Source organism: Crocodylus siamensis, chromosome 10 (genome assembly GCF_052110815.1).
Source record: "Crocodylus siamensis isolate JL-2025a chromosome 10, ASM5211081v1, whole genome shotgun sequence".
Classification (NCBI taxonomy): domain Eukaryota; kingdom Metazoa; phylum Chordata; order Crocodylia; family Crocodylidae; genus Crocodylus; species Crocodylus siamensis.
This window is the reverse complement of record NC_143404.1, coordinates 34,692,489-34,713,339: the sequence shown is the minus strand read 5'-3', so window position 1 is coordinate 34,713,339 and position 20,851 is coordinate 34,692,489. Positions and strand designations below refer to the sequence as shown.

Sequence of the window (20,851 nt, the reverse complement as noted above, 5' to 3'; positions counted from 1 at the left end):
TGGAAACAAAGCGATACTAAAGGCAGCAAGTCCAACTGATTATGAAGTAAAAAAACAAGTTAGCCCCTTTCCCCCCACCTCAAAAAATGCCCCATTTATTTTTTCACCATAACCTGCTCACAGACCCCTAAAATGCCCCTGAAATCCAGCGGGGTGGTTCCCTCTCTTTGTACCCAATGCGCAGTGTCCAGTATACCTCCCTAATCCTGGAGCTGTGCATGTCACAGACCCCAGTTCCAGAACTTATTTCTAGTTCTTGAAAGAATAAAGTAACAGGGCCCCCCCCCCGACTACTGGAAGGAACAGAGAACAGCATTGCTGAAAGCAGCAAGAGGGAATACAGCTTGCAGGAAGATGACCTGCAGGCTTTGAGCAGCTAATGAGGGGATGGAGAGACCTTGCTGCTGACTGGGATAATAGGCAGCTTCTGGGCCATAGTTTCCAGTGAGCCAGGTTAGATGACTGCAAGGGGAAGAGTCCAAGGCAACAGAAGCCCAGGCACAGGGCTAAGAGTTCAGGTTGGCCCTGATTCTGCTAGAGAAAGGAGCTGTGCTCAGCATCTCAAAAATAAGTGGTTTTCTGTTATAGCTGTTTGTCTCTGGAGTTCATGCTCGTATCAGGGACTTGGGTTGTAGCTACAGGGGTGGATGGAGGCCACAGAGAAGAGTTAGCAAGGCATTCTGTATTGAGGGCTGTGGGCCCAGCAATGTCTGTGGGGACTGAGGAGGTCCAGTGCTGGGGAAAGTGTGGGCTTAGAGCTCCGTGGACCAAGGCTAGAGTGCCAGGCCAAGCTAAAACAAGAGTGCTTGGTGGGCTGATGCCTAAGCAGGTGAATGGAATTAGTGTAAGACCTGTGAGACAGGGGTGTGTCTATGGGGAAGACTGGAGACCATGACTAGGGCTGTGATTGGTGCCTGCAAGGCATGGAGTATTTGGTTTGGGGGCCTGGGAAGGGTTAACATACATCCAGGTTTTTCCAGACATGTTCTCTTTTTGGGTCTTCTGAACTTAGCCTTCCATGTTTATATTAATTATACATTAAGGTATGGCAAGTGAACATAGTGTGGTGGTCTGAGAGATTAGAGTGAGCAAGACAGGGTTGGACTGGCCACTACAGTGTGCTACAGCTGTCCTCCAGAGGTGTACCCGATCACACATACCACTCTGACCCCTTTTGGTTGGGGAAATACGTCTTCTACTTGTGTTGTGTCTGGAATACAGAATGATGCAGTGCAATTTGCCTGAGCATGAAGACAGCTAAATGAGAGCTCAGATTCATGCAAAGTCTTCAGACGTAAACTGTGTGATTGAAATCCCATCATTACATGGTCACCATTGCTAACTACTTTAGTATTCATTGTAGCAGTAGGAATACCCAGCTAACATTTTTGTCCAAAAGTCAGCCTTATCAAATGCCAACATCTTCAACAGTTTTCTGCTTAGCTGCTAAAGCCTTCTTGCTCCCCATTGAAAATTTCTGGTCTGTGCTTAGATGTTATTACTATTAAAATCTACTGCACAATGAAAATGTAGGGACTCAAACAAATATTGGAAGCTTGAGTGGGTCAAAACCAAGGTCCATGTCCATCACACCACTTCAGTAGGATGGAAGACATCAAATACACTCAAAACGTAAACCGTTGAGCAAACAAACTAGTTTGGTCCAGCTCCAGTTGGTGCATTTCCCACAACCTGGGATTACCTGCTTAGTGCACTTGTTAATTTTTTTTCTCTTGGTTTCTAAACATGATGTAAATTCTGTATGCACTTATCACATGAACTTCAATAGCAAATAGCATTTGAGGCAAGTGAAATTAATGTTCAGCCATAAGTGTTGCAGTAGTTGTGCTTCTAAGTTTCAAATTTTATTTGCTTAGCTGTGTATGGGGGTTTGGCATTTACCATTTAGCTCACTGAATACTTCAGCATGACCAGCTTTAAAATGTAGCCAGGTACCACATCTCTCACTGAACTGGGCTCTTCCATGGGCATTGTTCTTGCAGCGATTTTCGACTCACTGGCTTCTTCAGTGCAAAAGGCTGTTGAATAACCCTGGCAGCAGGAATATCTGCATTATTTTGGTAGAAGCCAAACTCACTGGGGAGGCCAGCAAGAAATAGGGGATACAATGTTTACCAGGGTGTCCACTGGGGGAGCTAGAAATAATGGCCACAAACTGGAAGAGAGAAAATTTAGATTGGACATCAGGTAAAAATTCTTTACACTGAGGGTTGCCAGAATATGGAATACACTTCCAAGGGAGGTGGTGCTGTCCCCTTCCTTGGAGGTATTTAAAAGGAGATTGGACAGATACCTGGCCGGGGTCATCTGATCTCAGTGCTCATTCCTGCTCAGAGTAGGGGGTTGGACTCGATGATCTAATAGGTCCCTTCCAATCCTAACATCTATGAAACTAGTTGTCTTCCAGACAATCCATCATCACTAGTTCTATACCATTCACCCTCCTCCCTTCTAGATACTAAACGGTGGGATGCCCTTGCTAAAGACAAGGGTCTCCAGTGGACCAGCCTGTATTACACCTTAATTCCATGAGCCATCAGGAATCCAGGTTGGTGGCTCCTGCCTGGAGCTATTCATGTGGGCATGTACCATGCTTGCTTTAAAGATTCCCCAACATCTGTCCCTTCCGTAGTCAGAGGGAGACACTGGCATGTGCCTACCTCCTAAAGTTCTGGCTGCAGTTTCCCACACACTTCTAATTTTATGCATACCCAATATGTAACCCCAGCAAGTCCCAGGACCTTCTGGGCTACCTCTTGGTGACAGCTAAACTGTCTACCTACCAGGCCATCTACCAATTACCAGAATGTAATTGTTATGCAGTTAGTTGCCTCCCTTCCCCTCCTGAGTGGGGTTTGTAGCTTCCAGGTGGGCCTAGCCTTACTGCACCTACATAACAAATAGACCTGCCTCCAAGAATGGTGACAGCTGTAGACTCTTCAGAGAAACATGCAACAATTGCAGACGTAAGCAGACATGGGATAATCTGCCCCCCCACCAGGAAGGTCTTAATTCCCCCTGGCTGAAGACAGCAGTTATTAGCCAAAGTGGCACCAGAGTTATTTCACTGACAGTATTATTTCTGGTCAGATTTAACCCTTCGTGTTTAGATTTCCCTGAAGCTGCTGCAGGATTTACAGAAGCCAGACCAGCAGTGTTATTGCAGCATTCATGCTGACTTTCCCTAATGGTGGGTAGTGATCTTGATGCTAATATTTCATGCTTTCATCTTCCATGTACTTTACAGATATCAATTAGATATTAACAGCCCTGTTAGCAAGGAATCTACTGAGACAGACATACCCCAAAAGAGCCCTGATTCAGCAAAGAGCTCAACTTTAAGCCTGTGCTTATGGGCATTTGCAGTCAATGAGACTTAAATGTGCTTTGACAAATAGGCGGATAGCTCCTTCCCTTCCATGCAGGGGTCCTTAACCCTATCCACACATGGGGTGCATACAGAAGTGACAATTTTTGCCCAATCTGGACACAGAAAATGGTCTATAGCCATGACTAAACACAAGTGCATGGCTGCAGACCACTTAAAATGGCTGATTGGGCCATTGCATCAGATGAAGATGTTTCCAAACATAGTGTCTTCTATAACTTTTGTCTGCACTACCTCCCAGCCTTTGAGCAGTTTGCAGAATGGAAGGGAGGAAAGATTCATAGATGTAGGGTCATAAGGGACCTGAGTAGATCATCAAGTCCAACCCCCTGCCCTGGGCAGAGGTGAATACTGGGCTTATATGACCCCAGCTAGGTAATTATCAAGCCTCCCCTTAAAGACCCCAAGGTAGGAGGGTCCAGCCCCTCCAGAAGTTCCCTAACTCAGTCCTCCCTGACCCTAGGCCTGGTGGAGTTTCTCCTGAGTCTGTCTTGAATCCTGGTGGGGGAGATGTCCTGATCCCTGCACAAAAAAATGGAGGCAAAGAATTTGTTAAAAAGGTCTGCCTTTTCCTCTGGTGCAACCACTAGCTTGCCAAGCGTATCCTGCAGGGGCCCCATGTTACCCAGTGCCTTCTTCATACTCCCTATGTATTTAAAGAAGGACTGTTTGTTGCCCTTGATCCTTGATGCAAGCCCTAGTTCATATCTGCCTTAGCTTTCCTAACAGCCCCACTACAAACCCAAGCAATGAAGGTATGCTCCTCTTTGGTGATAGCCCCTCCCTTCCACTGGGTGTACACCTCTTTTTTGGCTTCCAGGTGTTCCTGAATGCCTTTGGTGAGCCAGGGGGGCTTTTTTTGCCCCCTTTGATTCTCGTTGGGCCTGTCACCCCCTGGGCTCAGAGGATCATCTCCTTAAGGAATGACCACTCATCTTGGTGAAAGGGAGTGGAGGAAGTTTAGTTTGGGGTTTTTTCAGTTCCTACCAAAGGTAGGATGGCTGTATTGGAGCCCCCTGAGGAGTGTGGGTGGGGGGGCATGAGTTCACCCACCCCACCCTCCATCACTGTCTTGGGAGCCCCTAGAATGAGCTCCCTCTGCTCCTTTTCCCTCCTCCCATTCTGAAAACAGCAGGACTGGGAGGGAGAAGGGACATTGCTAAGGGAAACTGGCTGCAGGCTCACAGCCAGCAGCTGGATTCCTTCTCTCCCCTGGAACCAACAGTGAACTTCTGTTTGGTCCGGGGGACCGTTGTAACTCAGAACACTTCCTGCAAAGTTACAGCGGGGAGCTGCACTTCTGTCTGCGCCCATGCAGCTTTGTCATTCAGGGTGAGGCAGAAAGGAGTTGCTGGACTGGGGTCCGGAGTAGGCAAACCCATCCCCCAACCTCCAGTCTCAAACCATAAGTTCTTTACTGGGTGGCTGCCCCCCACCCCAGGCTCTGCTACAGCCAGGAGGAATGCACCACTACTACCTTCATTGGAATCATCCTGTGGTGTGGAATCGGGGTACAGATGTAGGGCAGAAGCAGAGTTTCTCTGCAGTGATATCCCAGGACTCTGTAGATACAGCTGTTTCTGCTGGGGGGAATCCCCATGCTGGCTTTGCCAGACAATCTGATGGAGTTTTTTGCCAAGCAAGGCAATCCCTCCAGAGACTTGCCCATCAGAACAGCCTTGGAATGACTTGTAAGTCAGGCAGCAATGATCTGGCCCCTTAGTATCACTACTTCATACAGATTTACCTTCTGAGACTTGCCCAAGGCCAGTGGCAGGATTAGAACCCAAGATGCCAGCCTTGTATTCAGTCCTAGCCTTCAAAGGATCTGCACACTCTCAAAGCAAATAAGTGGTACGTGGAAATTGGAGCCCATGGTGAGCTGGGCCCATTGTATACGTTCTGTTGCTGGTTGCCTCCATTAGATTTCCTTTGCATTGAGCAAACTATGTCTCATATCCTCTTAAACTAGAATGGCCAAAAGCATAGTTCCATGGCATGTGTTCCCCTGTGGATTCAATCTGTTTCCTTCTATTATTTAACAGGAAATTCTGAAAGAATCAACCCAGGCCAGCAAATTTCTCCTCACCCCTGCTTCACTCACGGTATGGACAAAGTTTTAGCAGGGCTACACAGGCACAAGTTGGAAAGAAAATGCCGGCACTGAACATCTGCATGCTTTTCTGGATATCTGGCTGTGTTCTCTTCCAAGGTAAGGTGTTTAAATCAGATTGCAAAAAGACAAAGCAAGGGAAGTCAGATGGTTTAAAGAGTGCAGCTCCTCGTCTCACACCCCCAAAAACATTCTCAATCTGAGGCTGTCCCCAATGAAAATCTGAGCATTTCATGTAGGTGCCTAACATGAGTGCTGAGCTCCTAAGATAGAAGCATGGCTAATTTGAAGTTAGAATCACATTGGAATAAAAGATCTTGTTTTCTGTTTTCACAAAGCTGGTATTCATGTTGCACTGAGCTATTTGATAACAATGCATGGAAGTTTGTGTGGAATCAGGGCTGCTAGAACTACTGCAGTTTAAGATGTGCAGAATATTATGGTTCTGGACAAGATTCTGCTTCTTAATTTGTTCATTTCTTGTGAATGTAAACATGAAGAATGTAAGGAAATATAAAAAACAATTACATGAGTACCTGAATCATCCTTTTTAGCCAAGCTAGGTTGTATCTATCAGTAGAGATTCATAATATTTCTGCTTCTAACTTTTCTTTAACTTGTGACTTTTGATGTTAGGCAGGGCTAATACAGCTCCAGAGAATGAGTTTACTATTTTGAAGTGTGGCGTGTTGTTTTTCCCTTTGTTGTGAGAAAGCAAGGTATCCATTGTACTGATAGTGAAGTAGCTGCGCTTCTGGATTTAAATGCATGCAGTGGAAGGTACTGTAAAATTACTGCTGTTACTCTAAAAATGGTTTCTGTGAGGAAGCACTCTAGGCTTTTTCAGGATGCAAGGTTTTTATGACAGAACCATATGAAAAGCTGTCCGTGGATTATAGCCGCTGTGAGGGTAATAATAGGATTGAGAGGAATGCCTATCAGAAAATAGAAAGGAAAAACAATAATGCAACAGACTAATGGTCTTGAATCTCCATTTACAGGCTGCTTGATCATCATGTAATTCTCAGGAGCAAGTATTGGAATATTATTATCCTAGATATTATTTGGCCACACTAATCCCTGGTGTAACTCCACTGGTTGTAGTAGAGGGATGAATTTTGCCCCATAGTCAGAGGAGTGATTTTTTTTTAGATGGATTATTTTGTAGTCTCCACCCCATGCTATTAAACTTTCTAGCAGTCCTAGACAATTGGTGTCTTGGCCAGGGTGATAGCTTTTCCCATAGGGAGACACCGCCTTCCATGGTCTTGCATGGGTCTGGTATATCAGTCACATCTCTGTCTTACTTCTGAGTAATAATTAAACCCAAATTTGTCCTCTATCTATATACTCCATGCAGATGGTACACTGGGTTGCACTGTAAAACTAATGTTATTCTGTGGCAGTGCACTGCACAAGTTAGGATACTGAACTGGGACTAGGAGACCTGTGTTTTAATCTTCATTCTGATACTGTTCTGTCCTGAGGCACTGGATGTGTCAATGCACCGCTCTCAGTCTCAGCTTTTCCTATGATGCTTAGCCAGTTTAAATTGTAAGGTCTTGGGAGTTTCTGCCTATGTTTGTACAGTGTCTCTCACAAAGAGGCCCTGATCTCATTTGTGGCTTCTAAATACTACTGTTATATTAATAATGGATTATTGGTTCTTGTCATTTTACATTTGCAGAGTTTACTGTTTGATTCAATTAATTCTTCTGAGCAGCAGTTGCCCTTTTAAGATTTTGGCAGAGTTAGTCTCATCTCATTATGGTGCCATAGATATGATAGTTCAGGACATGGCTCCAAAGCTTTGTCTAGTATGTCAGTTTTAATTTTAAAGCAAAATCCTACAGATGTATGTGTTACACACAACCTCATTTCAGCAGCCTGGTAGCTGGTGAGAGGCTTTCTGTATGATGGTGAAGTAGGAGGTTTAGTGAAAAGGTCAGAGGACTGGCCAGCAGTGTGCTGTCTCAGTACTATAATCAATCATATATCCATCAGACTGAAAGGAGCAGCTAGAGCCTGATTTGCAACAAACATAAAAAAGAACAACTGAATGGTCTGTCCAAGAACTGTAAGGATAGAAATAGCAGGAGGGAAGTGAGAGAGAGAGAGGATTTGCTTTAGGAAGTACAAGGGGATATAACTAGAACATCTTGAGAGGACACTGAATAAGATTTAGGCATAAAACAGCAGTAAACGATATTACACTTTGCCTTGTATTCCCAAGGAGAAGTTGACAGCCCCATTCCATGGACCATTCCCTGACAGCCTAGGGATAATTATGAGCTGCCCAAGGTCAGGAAAAGGTGACAACTAGCACAAGGTAGAAAATAGCTTTTTAGTCCTGTGGGACTTTTTCATCTACTTTAAATGTTTTCTGGTCCCGAGTGTGGATGAACAGTTAGACTCTCTGAAGCATCAGCAATCCAAAAATACAATAATCTAGCATGATTGTTTTGAAATATTTTGTACAAAATAAAAAAGACAAGTTTGAAACATGCTTTACCATTAATTACCTTAAACTTCTAACTTAAAGGTCATTGCAAACCAAAAAATGGAACATGTTAATCTAGAAAAGGTCAGAGGAGGATGTCTTTACCATTTCAAAATTTCTGTTTCAAATTTTTTCAACTAAAATGGAAGAGAGATCCCACAGAGACCCTCTCCCACAGCCAATTTCTTCGTCAATTCATTAGAATTCTACAACAAAAGAGTTCTAGCAAAAAATTCCCAGCCAGTATTAGTGATAACCTAACTTCAGAACCATCCTTTGGCTTTGGTGTAGATATGGCTTCGATAATTTACACCACTGTGGTAGTTTTGTTACAGTAAAGGTTGCCAGAATTTGGAAAGGGCTTCCGAGGGAGGTGGTGCTGTCCCCTACCTTGGGGGTCTTCAAGAGGCTGTCTGGACAAGCACCTGGCTGGGGTCATCTGACCCCAGCGCTCTTTCCTGCCCAGGGCAGGGAGTTGGACTCAATGATCTACTGAGATCCCTTCTGACCCTAACATCTGTGAATCTATACTACCACGCCTCTTTCAGAGATGAAATTTATGCACAACTAGTTGAACTAATTATTTTCTCTTTCTTGGTTGTTAGAGGAGACAGGCAGAATTCATTGCCTCTCTCTCGTATGACAAGTTAGCCACATCTTTGTGCCTGAAATTTTAGTTCAAGAATATGGTCTAGATCCTCTTGGCTTTATATGTTAATACTGATTGGGATGAAGTGTACAAGCACTCCTGGGGTTTTGAACTTTAGGGCCAGACTGATTTCCAGGTGGGCTCAGGAAAATTTCCCTACTGAAATAATATGGCACAGTTGGCCATGCAGATATGCAGCTTTCTCCAACCCTTTTCTCCTTGCCACCTTATTCACTAGATAGAGACCAACTTCAGGGTAGCCATGAGAATGTTAAAGATAGTATTAGGCATTGTCATAAGGTGTACCTTATTTCAGTCCATGCCAAGCAAGGGATCAAGTTTGTCTTTCAGCTCTTGCTCTCCAGCAGTGTAGCAGGACACTCCTGTGGCTTTATTACTGGAAGCGCCCCTTTCCCCTGCCTACCCTACTTAACCAAAAAGTACAGGGCAGTCCCATGTGGGCCTTGTGAGGGAAGGAAGAGGAATAAATAAAATAGGAGGATCCCAGGAGAACACCTTCTAAGACTTGTTCATAGAGCAGATTCTCCCTATTCTCTGATAAATACTTTCCCAGATTTGCCAGACTCTCTGCAGAGTGTCTGAAAATAGTAGCAGAAGCCCCAGAGGCTGTGCTTCCAGGAATCATTTTATATCACAACTGATGAGTCAGCAGTAGGTGTCTTTTAGAGGGAATAGTTCCAGTAACTGAACATCTCTGCTTGGAAATGCTATAGCCCCAAGCTAAGCCCAGAAATGAAACTGCCCTGTACAGCATCATCAAAACAATGTATTGCCAAGCCTTAGCCTCAGGATTGGATGATGCAGCTACTAAGGTTTGCAGAAGGGTGAAAGTCATGTGAGTGACTGTCAGCTAGGAGATCTGAGTCCCATTGTCCTATTGTCTTGGTCAGAATGAACTTCCCGTCCTTTTGCTTTTGTGAGGTGGAGCTGCATATATGGGTCCAACTTAGGCCTTGGCTGAGCCATTCTGGACACGGGCCAGAGGAGGTGATGGAGTCAAATCCTCTCCAGTGTCCAAGAGCACTGCAAAGGTGGGGTTGTTCAGACATGTAAAAAAGTAAAGGAAGATAAAGTGACAGTCTGGGTAGAAGCCATGAAATCTGGGAGAAAGTTCTTACATCCCATATCCAGTAAAGGGTCATTCCCTCTGTCTAGATCAGGAGTGTCAAACATTCGACCCCCTGGGTCAGATGAGTGGTGTGGAGCCAGTTCATGGGCTAGATTGGACCCACAAACTGGCCCCACATGTCAGATGCAGTGTGTGTTTTGGAGTAGCCAGAGTGGGTGCTGCGCATAGCACAATCTTGTCCCGTTGCTCCAGAGCTGCGCTATATATGGAGGCTGCTCTGCAATTCGTGCTGGAGCAGGCGTTGCGTGCAGCACTTGGGGCCTTCTGCTGTGTCCCACATGCTGTCTGTGGGTCAACATGGGCAGCACTGGGGGCTGGATGATAGGGTACCTGGGCTGCATCCAGCCTGTGCACCCTATCTTTGATGCCTCCGGTCTAGACAATGCCTTGACTAAGTAAAAGCCCATTTCTTCTCCAGGTCCCTAGGCCTTTTTATCCCTTGTGTTTGGCTGGTAAGGTCTGTTTGGATCAGTGTAAGATGACTGACCTTTTCAGGGCCTGGCTTTCAGCCTCATAACTCACCTAGCACCTTGGTCATGGCTAAACCTCAACCCTCTGGCTGGTGGCCGGGAGTCTGGCACAGTGACTCGTTTGTCACAGGATTATTTTTTGTACTCTTTGAGTGCCTGGGTTTAGGAGTGATCTTCACAACCATCTTCACACAACCAATTCAGTAAATGATTTATTCTGTGATTTCACCCAGCAACTGGCCAGGACTCACTGCCACAGTAGCAATGAAGGGTCAGGGAAGTTTCAAGGTAACAAGAGTTTAGATCCACTTTCCCTCAGAGTTTGGAATGAAGTCTCTGGCAAGTGCCCTACGTTGAACTTTGTATGAGTCACCTGGGCTTTGGCATTTGGAGGCTCACCTGCAGTTTGTTCCAGGTGGCCGCTGGGCCGTGGATGCACCAGGAAGCACTGGAGCCAGGTAACTGTGCTCGACCAAACAGCAGGAACAATTGATCCAATCCCTGCCCCCACCCAGTAGCAAGTATAGCAGGAGCCTGGCACAGTGATTCGTTTGTCTCAGTGATGTGAAATAGGAAGTGACTAAAGAATGATTAAAATATCCTGCTTTCTTTTTGGATGAGCTGAGCGGCTGTTAAAGTAACACAGCCACACTGCAGTTGGCCCTTGTGTGAGTGAGCAAGGGAGAAAGAGGCCCACCCCCACCTCTGTTATCTCTAAGAAAAGCTCCTTTGAGGTTCCCACAAATGCCTGAGGGCAAGCCTTGGCTCTGCTAACAAGCTGCTCCCAAAATGGTGGGGGAAGGGTGGCTCTGGTCCAGATGTGCTCTGTGCCCACTAACTAGAGCTGCCTGCCCCCAGCAAGGGTGTTTGCACTGCATCCTCCCCTCTAAAGGCTAGCACAGTGGTTGTGTTCTCCAGGAGCAGCCAGGTTACCCTGCTGGGAAGTGACCACACAAGGCCTGCAGCAAGGAGAGTCTGGTATGAAGTCCTGAACACTCACTGGAGGAAACACTTACCAGTAGGGGCAAACCTGAACCCAGAGCAAGACATCCCGCTCTCTAGCCTGTAACTGGCCTCTTTCCATCTAATGGCTCCAGAGCCTGGATTGCAGCTCCCTGGACTTTGGCAAAGTTAAGAACATAACATATAAAAACACAAAAATTGCTATGTGGGGTCAGACCAAAGTATCCTGCCTGTGACACTGGCAAGCAGTAGTGAGGAACAGTACAAGAACAGGGCACATGTGGAGTAAGCCCTCCCATCACACCCTCCCAGTCAGCAGCAGACAGTTACATCCGTACTGTTGATGCGAGCTGGGAACCATCTTCACATCACATCTCTTGCTCAGCAGAGATAAGGACCTTCCTTCCTGCAGTCAAGATTTCATAAACATTAGGGCTGGAAGGGACCTCGGGAGATCATCGAGTCCAGCCCCCCGCCCAAAGGGTAGGAAGTCAGATGGGGTCATAGGATCCCAGCAAGATAAGCATCCAATTTACTCTTGAAGGTGTTCGATGTAGGTGCTTGAACCACCTCCGATGGCAGGCTGTTCCAGACCTTGGGGGCTCAGACAGTAAAGAAATTCTTCCTTATGTCCAGCTTGAAAAGGTCTTGCAGTTTATAACCGTTCAACCTCATCATCCCTTGGAGCACTCTGGTGAACAAACATTCCCCCAGAAACTGGTGGTCACCCCTGATAAACTTAAAGGTGGCCATCAGGTCAAGCTAAAGAGCTTTTCCAGGTTAAAGAGCCCCATAGCTCTCAGCCTGTGGTCGTAAGGTCTGTTTTCCTGACCTCTGATCATGCACGTGGCTCTTTGGACTCTCTCAAGCTTCTCCACATCGTTTTTGAATTGTGGAGCCCAAAACTGGATGCAGTACTCCACCTGTGGCCTCACCAAGGCTGAGTACAAGGGGAGAATGACGTCCTGGGATTTGCTTGAGAAGCATCTATGGATGCAAGCCAGCATTTTGGTTGCTTTACTAGCCGCAGCATCGCATTGGAGGCTCATGTTCATCTTGTGGTCAACCATGACCCCCAAGTCTCTTTCTTCTGTAGTGCTAGCCAGTGTAGCACTGCCGAACCTATAAGGATGCTGCAGGTTTTTCTTCCCAAGGTGGAGAACCTTGCATTTTTCAGTGTTAAACACCATCAGGTTCTCGTCCTCCCATTTGCTGAGCCTATCCAGGTTAGCCTGGATCGCCCTCCTGTCTTCTGGTGTGGATGCTTTGCCCCAAAGTTTGGTGTCATCGGTGAACTTGGCCAGTTCATTTCTGACTCCAATGTCCACATTGTTAATGAAGATGTTGAACAATATGGGTCCAAGGACAGAGCCTTGGATGAGCAGGACAAGCAAAAACAGGCTCCTAACACAAGGAGCTTCTTGGAGTAGGCCTGTGTAAGCTGTGTAAATACCCCAACATGTTAGATTTCATAGATTTCTAGGGTCAGAAGGGACCTATTAGATCATTGAGTCCGAACCCCTGCTCTGGACAGGAAAGAGCGCTGGGGTCAATTAACACGGGCCAGGTGTTTGTCTAATCTCCTCTTGAACACCTCCAAGGTAGGGGAAAGCACCACCTCTCTTGGAAGCCCACTCCATATTTTGGCAACCCTGACAATAAAGGATTTCTTCCTGATGTCCAGTCTAAATCTGCTCTCCTTCAGTTCATTGCCATTGTTTCTATTAACCCTGAGGGGCACCCTGGTAAACAGAGTGTCCCCTATTCCCTGCTGACCCCCTCTGATGAGCTTGTAAACAGCCACAAGATCACCTCTCAATCTTCTTTTGTGGAAGATGAAGAGATTCAGGTCCCTCCAGGTACCCTATCATCTGTCTTCATAGGGTCTTACCTGCAGGCCCTTAACCATATGAGTAGCCCTCCTCTGAACACTCCCTCAAGGTTATCCACCTCCCACTTGAAGTGTGGCGCCCAAAACTGAATGCAGTACGGTTCGGGACAGGAAGGAGAAACTGAAAGGATTTGGTATTATGAGAATCCACCCTGACTCGGGCATCCTGCCAGGTGCATGCCCCAACGCACGGCAGGGGGGTTAATGCTGAGCTGTGGCCTCACCACTGCTGCATAGAGGGGAAGTATCACCTCCCTAGACCTGCTCGTGATGCACTTACTAATGCTAGAAAGAGTGCAGTTAGCCTTACTTATTACCATTTTTACTTTAATACCATTAATTAATTGCTATAACAGGGCTGTGAGCACAGAGCTTATAAGGAGGCCTTGGAAAACCCAGGCTGAATTCAGAGCTGACAGAGATGCCTGCAGCCCCACTGAACTCAGTGCAACTCCTCAGGTCTGGCCCAGTGTGAACGTGGCCCTGGTGAGCTATCCCAGGCAACTGGTTGCTGTCAGGTAGAAGCAGTAACTCACAGATCACAGCCAAGAGGAGCATCTGATTCAGCGAGCTGCTCTGACCTGTCTGTTTGGGACTTTGTGCAGAGGTTCAGAGGGGAGGCCATCTGGGATGGAAGCTGTTACACAGCCCCCAAGGGACTTCAGCAGGCCTGTTTCATTAGGCATCTTCCCTCTTCCCCTCCTCCCCTCAGTTTCAGGACAGGAAGGAGAAACTGAAAGGATGTGATATTATGAGAATCCACCCTGAGCCGGGCATCCTGCCAGGTGCATGCCCCAACGCACAACGGGGGGGTTAATGCTGAGCTACGGCCACTCCACTCCTGGAGGAGCTAAGGTAAAGGGAGCTGATTGTGTAAGCATGAGGGACAGGGGAAAGGACTGCATGGGCATGGGGGAAGGGATTGTGGGGGTTGAAAGTGGGGGGGATTGCCTTGGGGAGTGGGGAGAGAGCATATATATGAGTGAACTCGTGCACTCTGCACCATGCTGCAACAGCTCTGAGAACAAAATGGCGGCTGGCCCTAGCCCCAGCAGGCTCTTCAAACAGGAAAAGATGCGATACAAAGAAAACAAGGATTCCCCCAAAATGGTAGGCACTGGTTTCAGGGGGAGGGTGGACCATCAGAATACTAGACAATAGCATTGTTAATGCAAATAAACCTCTCTCAGGCTAGAAAGAGGCCATCAGCACTTTGTGCCTTGGTTTCCTTATCTGTAAAATGGGAATAATGATACTGACCTCCTTTGTGAAGGTCTTCGGAAAGTGGCATACATGGGCTAAGCTTTTGTTGTTGGTGCTAGTTAATAATAATAATAATACTAGTAATAGTAATAATAATAATAATAATGCGGGCAATGAGCCTGCATTAAACTCCCTGTCCCTTAATCTAGACTAAGCCAAATATTTCTCTCAAGTTATTTCACTCAAGCCCGGAGACAAACAGACAGTCAGACCCCCGAAGCAATACAATCTCAAGGGCAGCATAAGCAGCAGCGCTGCTTTATAAACAACAATGTTGCTTTGAAAGCTGGAACCAGGATTGAGCCAGGTAGGTCCCAGGGCAGCAGGCAGCCTATTTTATAAACATAGCTTCACAAAACCAATGTTATGCTTGGAAAGCTGATGTGTCTGGAAAAGTGGACAGGGGGCCCTGACAAGCCCAAGATGCAGGCCTATGAGGTTCAGATCAGGCAGGAGTCCAGGGGAAATACTGCCTGCTTTCTTTTTTCTAGCTGTTGATTCTATGTTGTTGGTATGAAAATCTGCTGTGATGTGTCTCACCCCTCCCACGCGTGCTTCCCCATATTGTTTGCTTTTCAGTTTGTTTTTAAGATCAATTGGTTTTAATGAACTTCCCCTAGAACACTGATCTGTCTTCAACACAGCTCATAAGAAAAGGGAACCCAATGCACTGCACGCCCACGAAAGACTAAACAATCTTGGGCCCAGCCCTTGTGTAGTAGCAGAAGGATACAGCCATGTTTAAATTACTCAGCTGGGACTTGGGAGATGCAGATTTAATTTCTGGATTTGATGTAAACTTTCCATGAGACTTTGGCTAAGTCACTCTTAGGCTCTCAATTCCCCATCTATAACATGGAAATAATACTCTTTCCTTCTTGCAGCCATTTTCTATCTGTCACACCGTAAAATCCTGGGGGCAGAGACATCTCTTACTGTGTACGTATGCTGTGTCTAGCAAGATGGAACCCTGATCTTTGCAGATATCTGTACTGTAACATAAATAATAACACATCTGTTGCATGCATGATGGACAAGAATGATAAACAGTGAATGATGGAAATATCTATAGGAGGTTATTAGAAGATGGATAAATAAATAGCAGATAACACTTTACACAGGATGCTGCATATCAAATTAAATTCTGCTTATTTAAATCTCCCCCTGCATTTTCAATGAGAAATGGCATTCTTCATTTTCCACCGTATACTTTTTTTTTTAACTTTTGCTGTGTGCTGTGAAAGACCTGCTGTGTTTCACCCAGTAGATGGCTACATTTTGGTCTTGGGTGCTTAGCGCTTTTGAAAATTGGGTCACTTAAGGAAATGGTTGAATATGAATTTAGGAACTTAAATTTAGGCTTCTGTTTTGTAAAAATCTTCACCAAAGTGTTTTGATATACTGAGATGAAAATTACCTTAGGAAGTCAAAGTAACATTTTAATAATAATCATTATCACCATCATCATATCTTTTTTGGAAGTGTCTATGTAATATATCATCTAAACCACAGGTGACATTAATTTTAGTACAATTGGCTATATAGTGCCATGTGACCTCTGAATTCAAGTTCAGGAGAAAAAACTGTGGGAAACGGCTGCATATATGGAGAGAGAATCTCAAAGGGGCCAGCCATAGTCGAGCAAGAAGACAGGGCCATGTCCATGTTTACATGGTTCCAGTGCTATAGCACCGTATGGGTGTGGTGCAGGGCAGAGGGTGTTATGCCAGGGAGGGGTTGGGGGGGGCTATAGCCACCCCAAAATTCACCTTAGCCCCCACATAACCGCCTCTGGCCAAGCCCCTGCCTCCATCCCAGGCTGCCACTGCCCACCCTACACAGCTGAGCCTGCCCCACTACTGCCCACAGCGGCAGGGCACCTTAAGTGGGTATTGTTAAAAAATGAATGATTGTTTGACAAGAAGATATATAGTGCAGTCCCCCGCCCAATTTTCTGTATAGCCCACCTCAGCTCCCCCACCAGAAAGAGGCTTGTGCCACTGCTGTTTATGCAGACCCAGCTCTCCTGAGTTGGTGGAGTGGTTTTCTCTCCCTTCAAACCCCAAGCTTTCCGACCCCATAAAGTGCAGTGCCTACACCTTTAAATGGATGACACATTTTCGCGAGGCGGAATCCACTAATCTGCTAGCACATGTCATTTAGACAACCAGTCTTTCCAGGGCCTAATCCAAAACCTGCTAGAGTAAGCAGGAATATCAGGTGCCTAGTTTAGAAGAAGACTGAATTGTAGCTTCCCCTGACCATAACCATTCCAAGAATGTCAAGTGCTATCTATATTCTGTAACTGGAAAGTACACCTAGGAACAACAATTCTTGAGACATCCAGTATTCCAAAAAATAAAAACAAAAAACTGGGAATTTTAAAACCCCACCAAATCATAGTTGAATATTTTTCTATTTCTATGCATGGGTTTGGATGCACATGTACACACCTCCCCACACCTGTTTAAAGAAGAAATACTACGAACGGTAGGATCCAAAATTCTTCTCCTTGCAAACTCTTTGAAATAGGACTCTCCACAAAGTCATCACTCTGAATCATATCTGTTGTCCCGACCTGATTATCTGCAACCCCATCACACAGATCTGAGTTATCAGGAATTTCCCATTACAGGAAGTCTATAAAACAGTATTCCCCATCAAAAATTACTCAGCAGACTCTCAACACTCCCCCCTCCACCTACACAATCTAACCATAAATCACTCAGGCCTAAACCCCCCCCAAAAAAGATATTTGGCAGCACTTGAATTCAATGGCAAGTCATTTCAAATTGCTTTGATGTTTATTGCAATTATAACTGTGTTCACCATGACCTGAATATTACCATTACTTATTTGTATTGCAGTTCTGCTGAGATCCCGGTTAGATATTGGGACCACACTGTGATAGAGTCTTGTACATACACATACAGCAAACTCCTCTCTGAGCCAACTCACTTTGCCAATGTCTGTGAACCATGCCCACATTTTTGTCACCCTTTTTCCTCTCCCTCCACCCATGGATAATCCTGCTTGACCAACCTTGACATTCAGCATCTCGTCTACATGTGCCCTTTTATCTCTCCAGCCCTACTCCTTTATTTTATCTATCCTTGACTTCTGCCTTTGTTCTATGTTTAGTTGCTTTTCTTAATTATGACTTGATTATGATGTATAAGTATCTTCATGGGGAGAAAAGCCTGGATACAATCTGACTCTAACCTAGCACAGAAGACATGAAAAGAAGCGATGGCACAGCAGTAGATTCATAGATACTAGGGCTGGAAGGGACCTCAGAAGATCATTGAGTCCAGGCCCCTTCCCCAGGGGCAGGAAGTCAGCGGGGGTCATAGGATCCCAGCAAGATAAACATCCAAATGTCTCTTGGAGGAGTTCAAAGTAGGTGCTTGAACCACCTCCAGTGGCAATGTATTCCAAACCTTGGGAAAACGGTCACGGAGGAGTTTGTGACCATTCGACCTTGTCATCCCTTTAGGGCGCTCTGGTGATCAAACATTCCCCCAAATCCTGGTGAACACCTACAGGTGGCCACCAGATCATCCCTGAGCCTGCGCTTTTCCAGGCTGAAGAGTCCCATAGCTCTCAGCATCTCATCATAAGGTCTATTTTCCTGACTTCTGATCATGAGCATGGCTCTCCTCTGCATTCTTTCAAGGTTCCCAACATCCTTTTTGAATTGTGGAGCCCAAAACTGGACGCAGTACTCCAGCTGCAGCCTCACCAAAGCCTAATACAAGGGGAGAATGACGTCCCTGGATGTGCTTGAGAAGCATCTATGGATACAGATCAGCGTTTTGGTCGCTTTACTAGCTGCAGCATCACATTGAAGGCTCATGTTCATCTTGTGGTCAGTCATGACCCCCAAGTCTCTTTCTTCTGTAGTGCTAGCCAGCATAGCACTGCCGAGCCTATAGACATGCTGCAGGTTTTTCCTCCCAAGGTGAAGAACCTTGCCTTTTTCAGTGTTAAACACCATCGGCTTCTCATCTCCCCATTTCCTGAGTCTGTCAAGGCCTGCCTGGATAGCTCTCCTGTCCTCAGGTGTGAATGCTTTACTCCAAAGTTTGGTGTCATTGACGAACTTCGCCAGTCCACTTCTGACACCAATGTCTACATCATTAATGAAGATGTTCAATAGTATAGGTCCTAGTACAAAGCTTTGAGGGGCCCCATTGGTCACAGGGCATCATGATGATTGACTTCCATCAACCACCACCCTCCGGGTCCTACCATGGAGCCAATTCCCCAGCCAATGTTCGTGGTGAGGCTGAGGCCGCAGTTAGCTGGTTTTGCCAAAAGGAGATCATGGGATACCAGATTGAAGGCTTTTTTAAAGTTAAGATGTATGACATCAATCTCTTCTCCCTTGTCCAAGTGATAGGTCACCTGGTTGTAAAAGGAAATGAGATTGGTCAAGCAAGACCTACCCACAACAAACCCATGCTGGCTTTCCCTCAGGATGGTGCCGTCAGCCAATCTGTTAAGGATAGCCTCTTTGATAATCTTTTCCAAGACCTTCCCCAAGATAGAGGTCAGGCTGATGGGCCTGGAGTTTGCAGGATCCACCTTCCTCCCTTTCTTGAAGACAGGCACCACATTGGCCTTCTTCCAATCTTCAGGCACTTCACCAGAGTGCCAGGAGTTCTCAAAGATCCGTGCCAGGGTCTGAACTATGATGCTCACTAGCTCCTTGAGTACCCTGGGGTGTACACCATCAGGGCTGGCTGACTTGAAGGTGTCCAGTCTCTCAAGGTGTTCCTTCACAAGGTCAGCATTGATGGAGGGTAAGGAATCACCATCACACAGGCCTCCCTGCCCCATAATGGGCAGGGGCGTCCCGTGAGACTGGTAAAAAACTGACGCAAAGTACCCATTAACAAGTTTGCTTTTTCCTGGGCGTCAGTTGTCAGTTGTCCCAAAGACAGAGAGTTTGTAGCAGAGGCAGACATCTTCAAATTAGAAATTAGGCAACACCACTTTTCAAAAGTGAAGGTGATTTGTCACTGGGTCAAGCTCACCTGGGAAGTGGAGGAAAAGATGCTTTAGCCAAACACAAATGATCAGGCTTCAGACCTGGAGTAACTATGTGGAAGTCTATGATTTATGTCCTGCAGCAGGTCAGACTATCAGTACCTCTACACAGCACAGTGGAGTGCCAATCAGAGATACCTGAGCTACCTGTGAAACAAGGCAGTTCATGTACCAGAAGTAGTATAGCCACAGTAGCACAGTACTTCACCCGCAGCAGTCATTCAGAGCTCTTCCTTAGCACTGCATTGTGCCATGTTGACAGATATTTAGGCTTGGCAGAATTCATTTTTTTTAAATAATTTTGACAGATAATATACATTTTTATTTTTAAGCATTTATTTCATTTTTTATTGATTTACATCTTCAGGACTTAGTGAAATTAGAGGTGTGAGGGCATGCACACAGGCACATACATGTATGTACACACGCACACACTTGTACAGATGAATGTTCCCCAGCAAGAAGACCTCTGCCTGCTGCAGTAGCACCTGGCCCCTGCAGCCAGTCTCACTTTGCCAGTTTCACTGGCTCTTGCCAAAGTTTGCAAGGTAGCAACCAGGAGGCAAGGACTGTGGACAGACACACATGGACAAATAGTGCCCAGGTCTCCCCCTCCCCTCCCCCCCAACATTTACTCAGCAGGAGCCTCCCCCACCCAGGCACTGTAGTAGCAAGCTATTCTTATGTCCCCTTTCTGTAAATTTAGACTAGATATGTGGGGCACAGCTGTATGCTTCCCAGCATGTCCATAGGTGGTGGATAGTGGAATGACCTTCAGGGAAGAGTAGCTGTGAAATAAGAAGGGGTAACTGGTGAATAGGCAGTTGCGGACCAAGCAGCGGCAGCACCACCAGGATGTGGTGAAGACAGCAGATGGCAATGCTTTCCCTCCTGAAAAGCCACATATATCTTTTGACAGTGCTGTGACATGGCGAGTACAGGTCATCACTATAATAAGTCTGCCTAGCCCCCAGCCATGGGTCTAAAAATCCTCAACAGCAGAGCAGGTGGAAGAAGATGTTAGAATCTCAATAGCTATGGAGGCAGATGAAGGCTGCAGTGGAATGAGATCCGCAGTTGTCTTGGCCTCCTTGCCATTGGAGCAAGGTCCCGTTCTGTCAAGAGCTGTGTGGAAGGTGAAGCGCAGCAGCTTCTCCATGATAAAAGAAGTCATGGAACAGGGGCATAGGTGTCTTCCATGAAAATAGCTTTTCCACCACATTCCTCAAGCCCATTGATGACCATCTAATGGTGATGGGAGCAGGACTGTGAAGTTCTTAGTCATGAACTTGCATAAAGGCAGCAGTTACAAGAAGGTTGTCTAGCACTTGAATGAGGCAGGAATGTGATTTGGCAGCTGTAACTGTGACTGAGGAGCCCTCTTCAGGATC

At 46.0% G+C, this 20,851-nt stretch overlaps 2 protein-coding genes across 4 annotated transcripts in view; one reads left to right on the top strand and one right to left on the bottom strand.

The window, feature by feature from the left end:
- ECSCR (endothelial cell surface expressed chemotaxis and apoptosis regulator) overlaps positions 1 to 20,851 on the top strand; it is a 56,694-nt gene that overhangs the window by 470 nt on the left and 35,373 nt on the right. For both annotated transcript variants that reach the window (XM_090020551.1, XM_090020552.1), the window contains exon 2: positions 5,455 to 5,621. In XM_090020551.1, the coding sequence (XP_089876677.1) occupies positions 5,564 to 5,621 (58 nt within the window). In that variant the 5' untranslated portion in view covers positions 5,455 to 5,563. The remainder of the gene's footprint in view (positions 1 to 5,454; positions 5,622 to 20,851) is intronic.
- Positions 1 to 20,851, bottom strand: part of SMIM33 (small integral membrane protein 33) — a 40,932-nt gene that overhangs the window by 8,868 nt on the left and 11,213 nt on the right. The gene's annotated exons all lie outside the window — the stretch shown is intronic.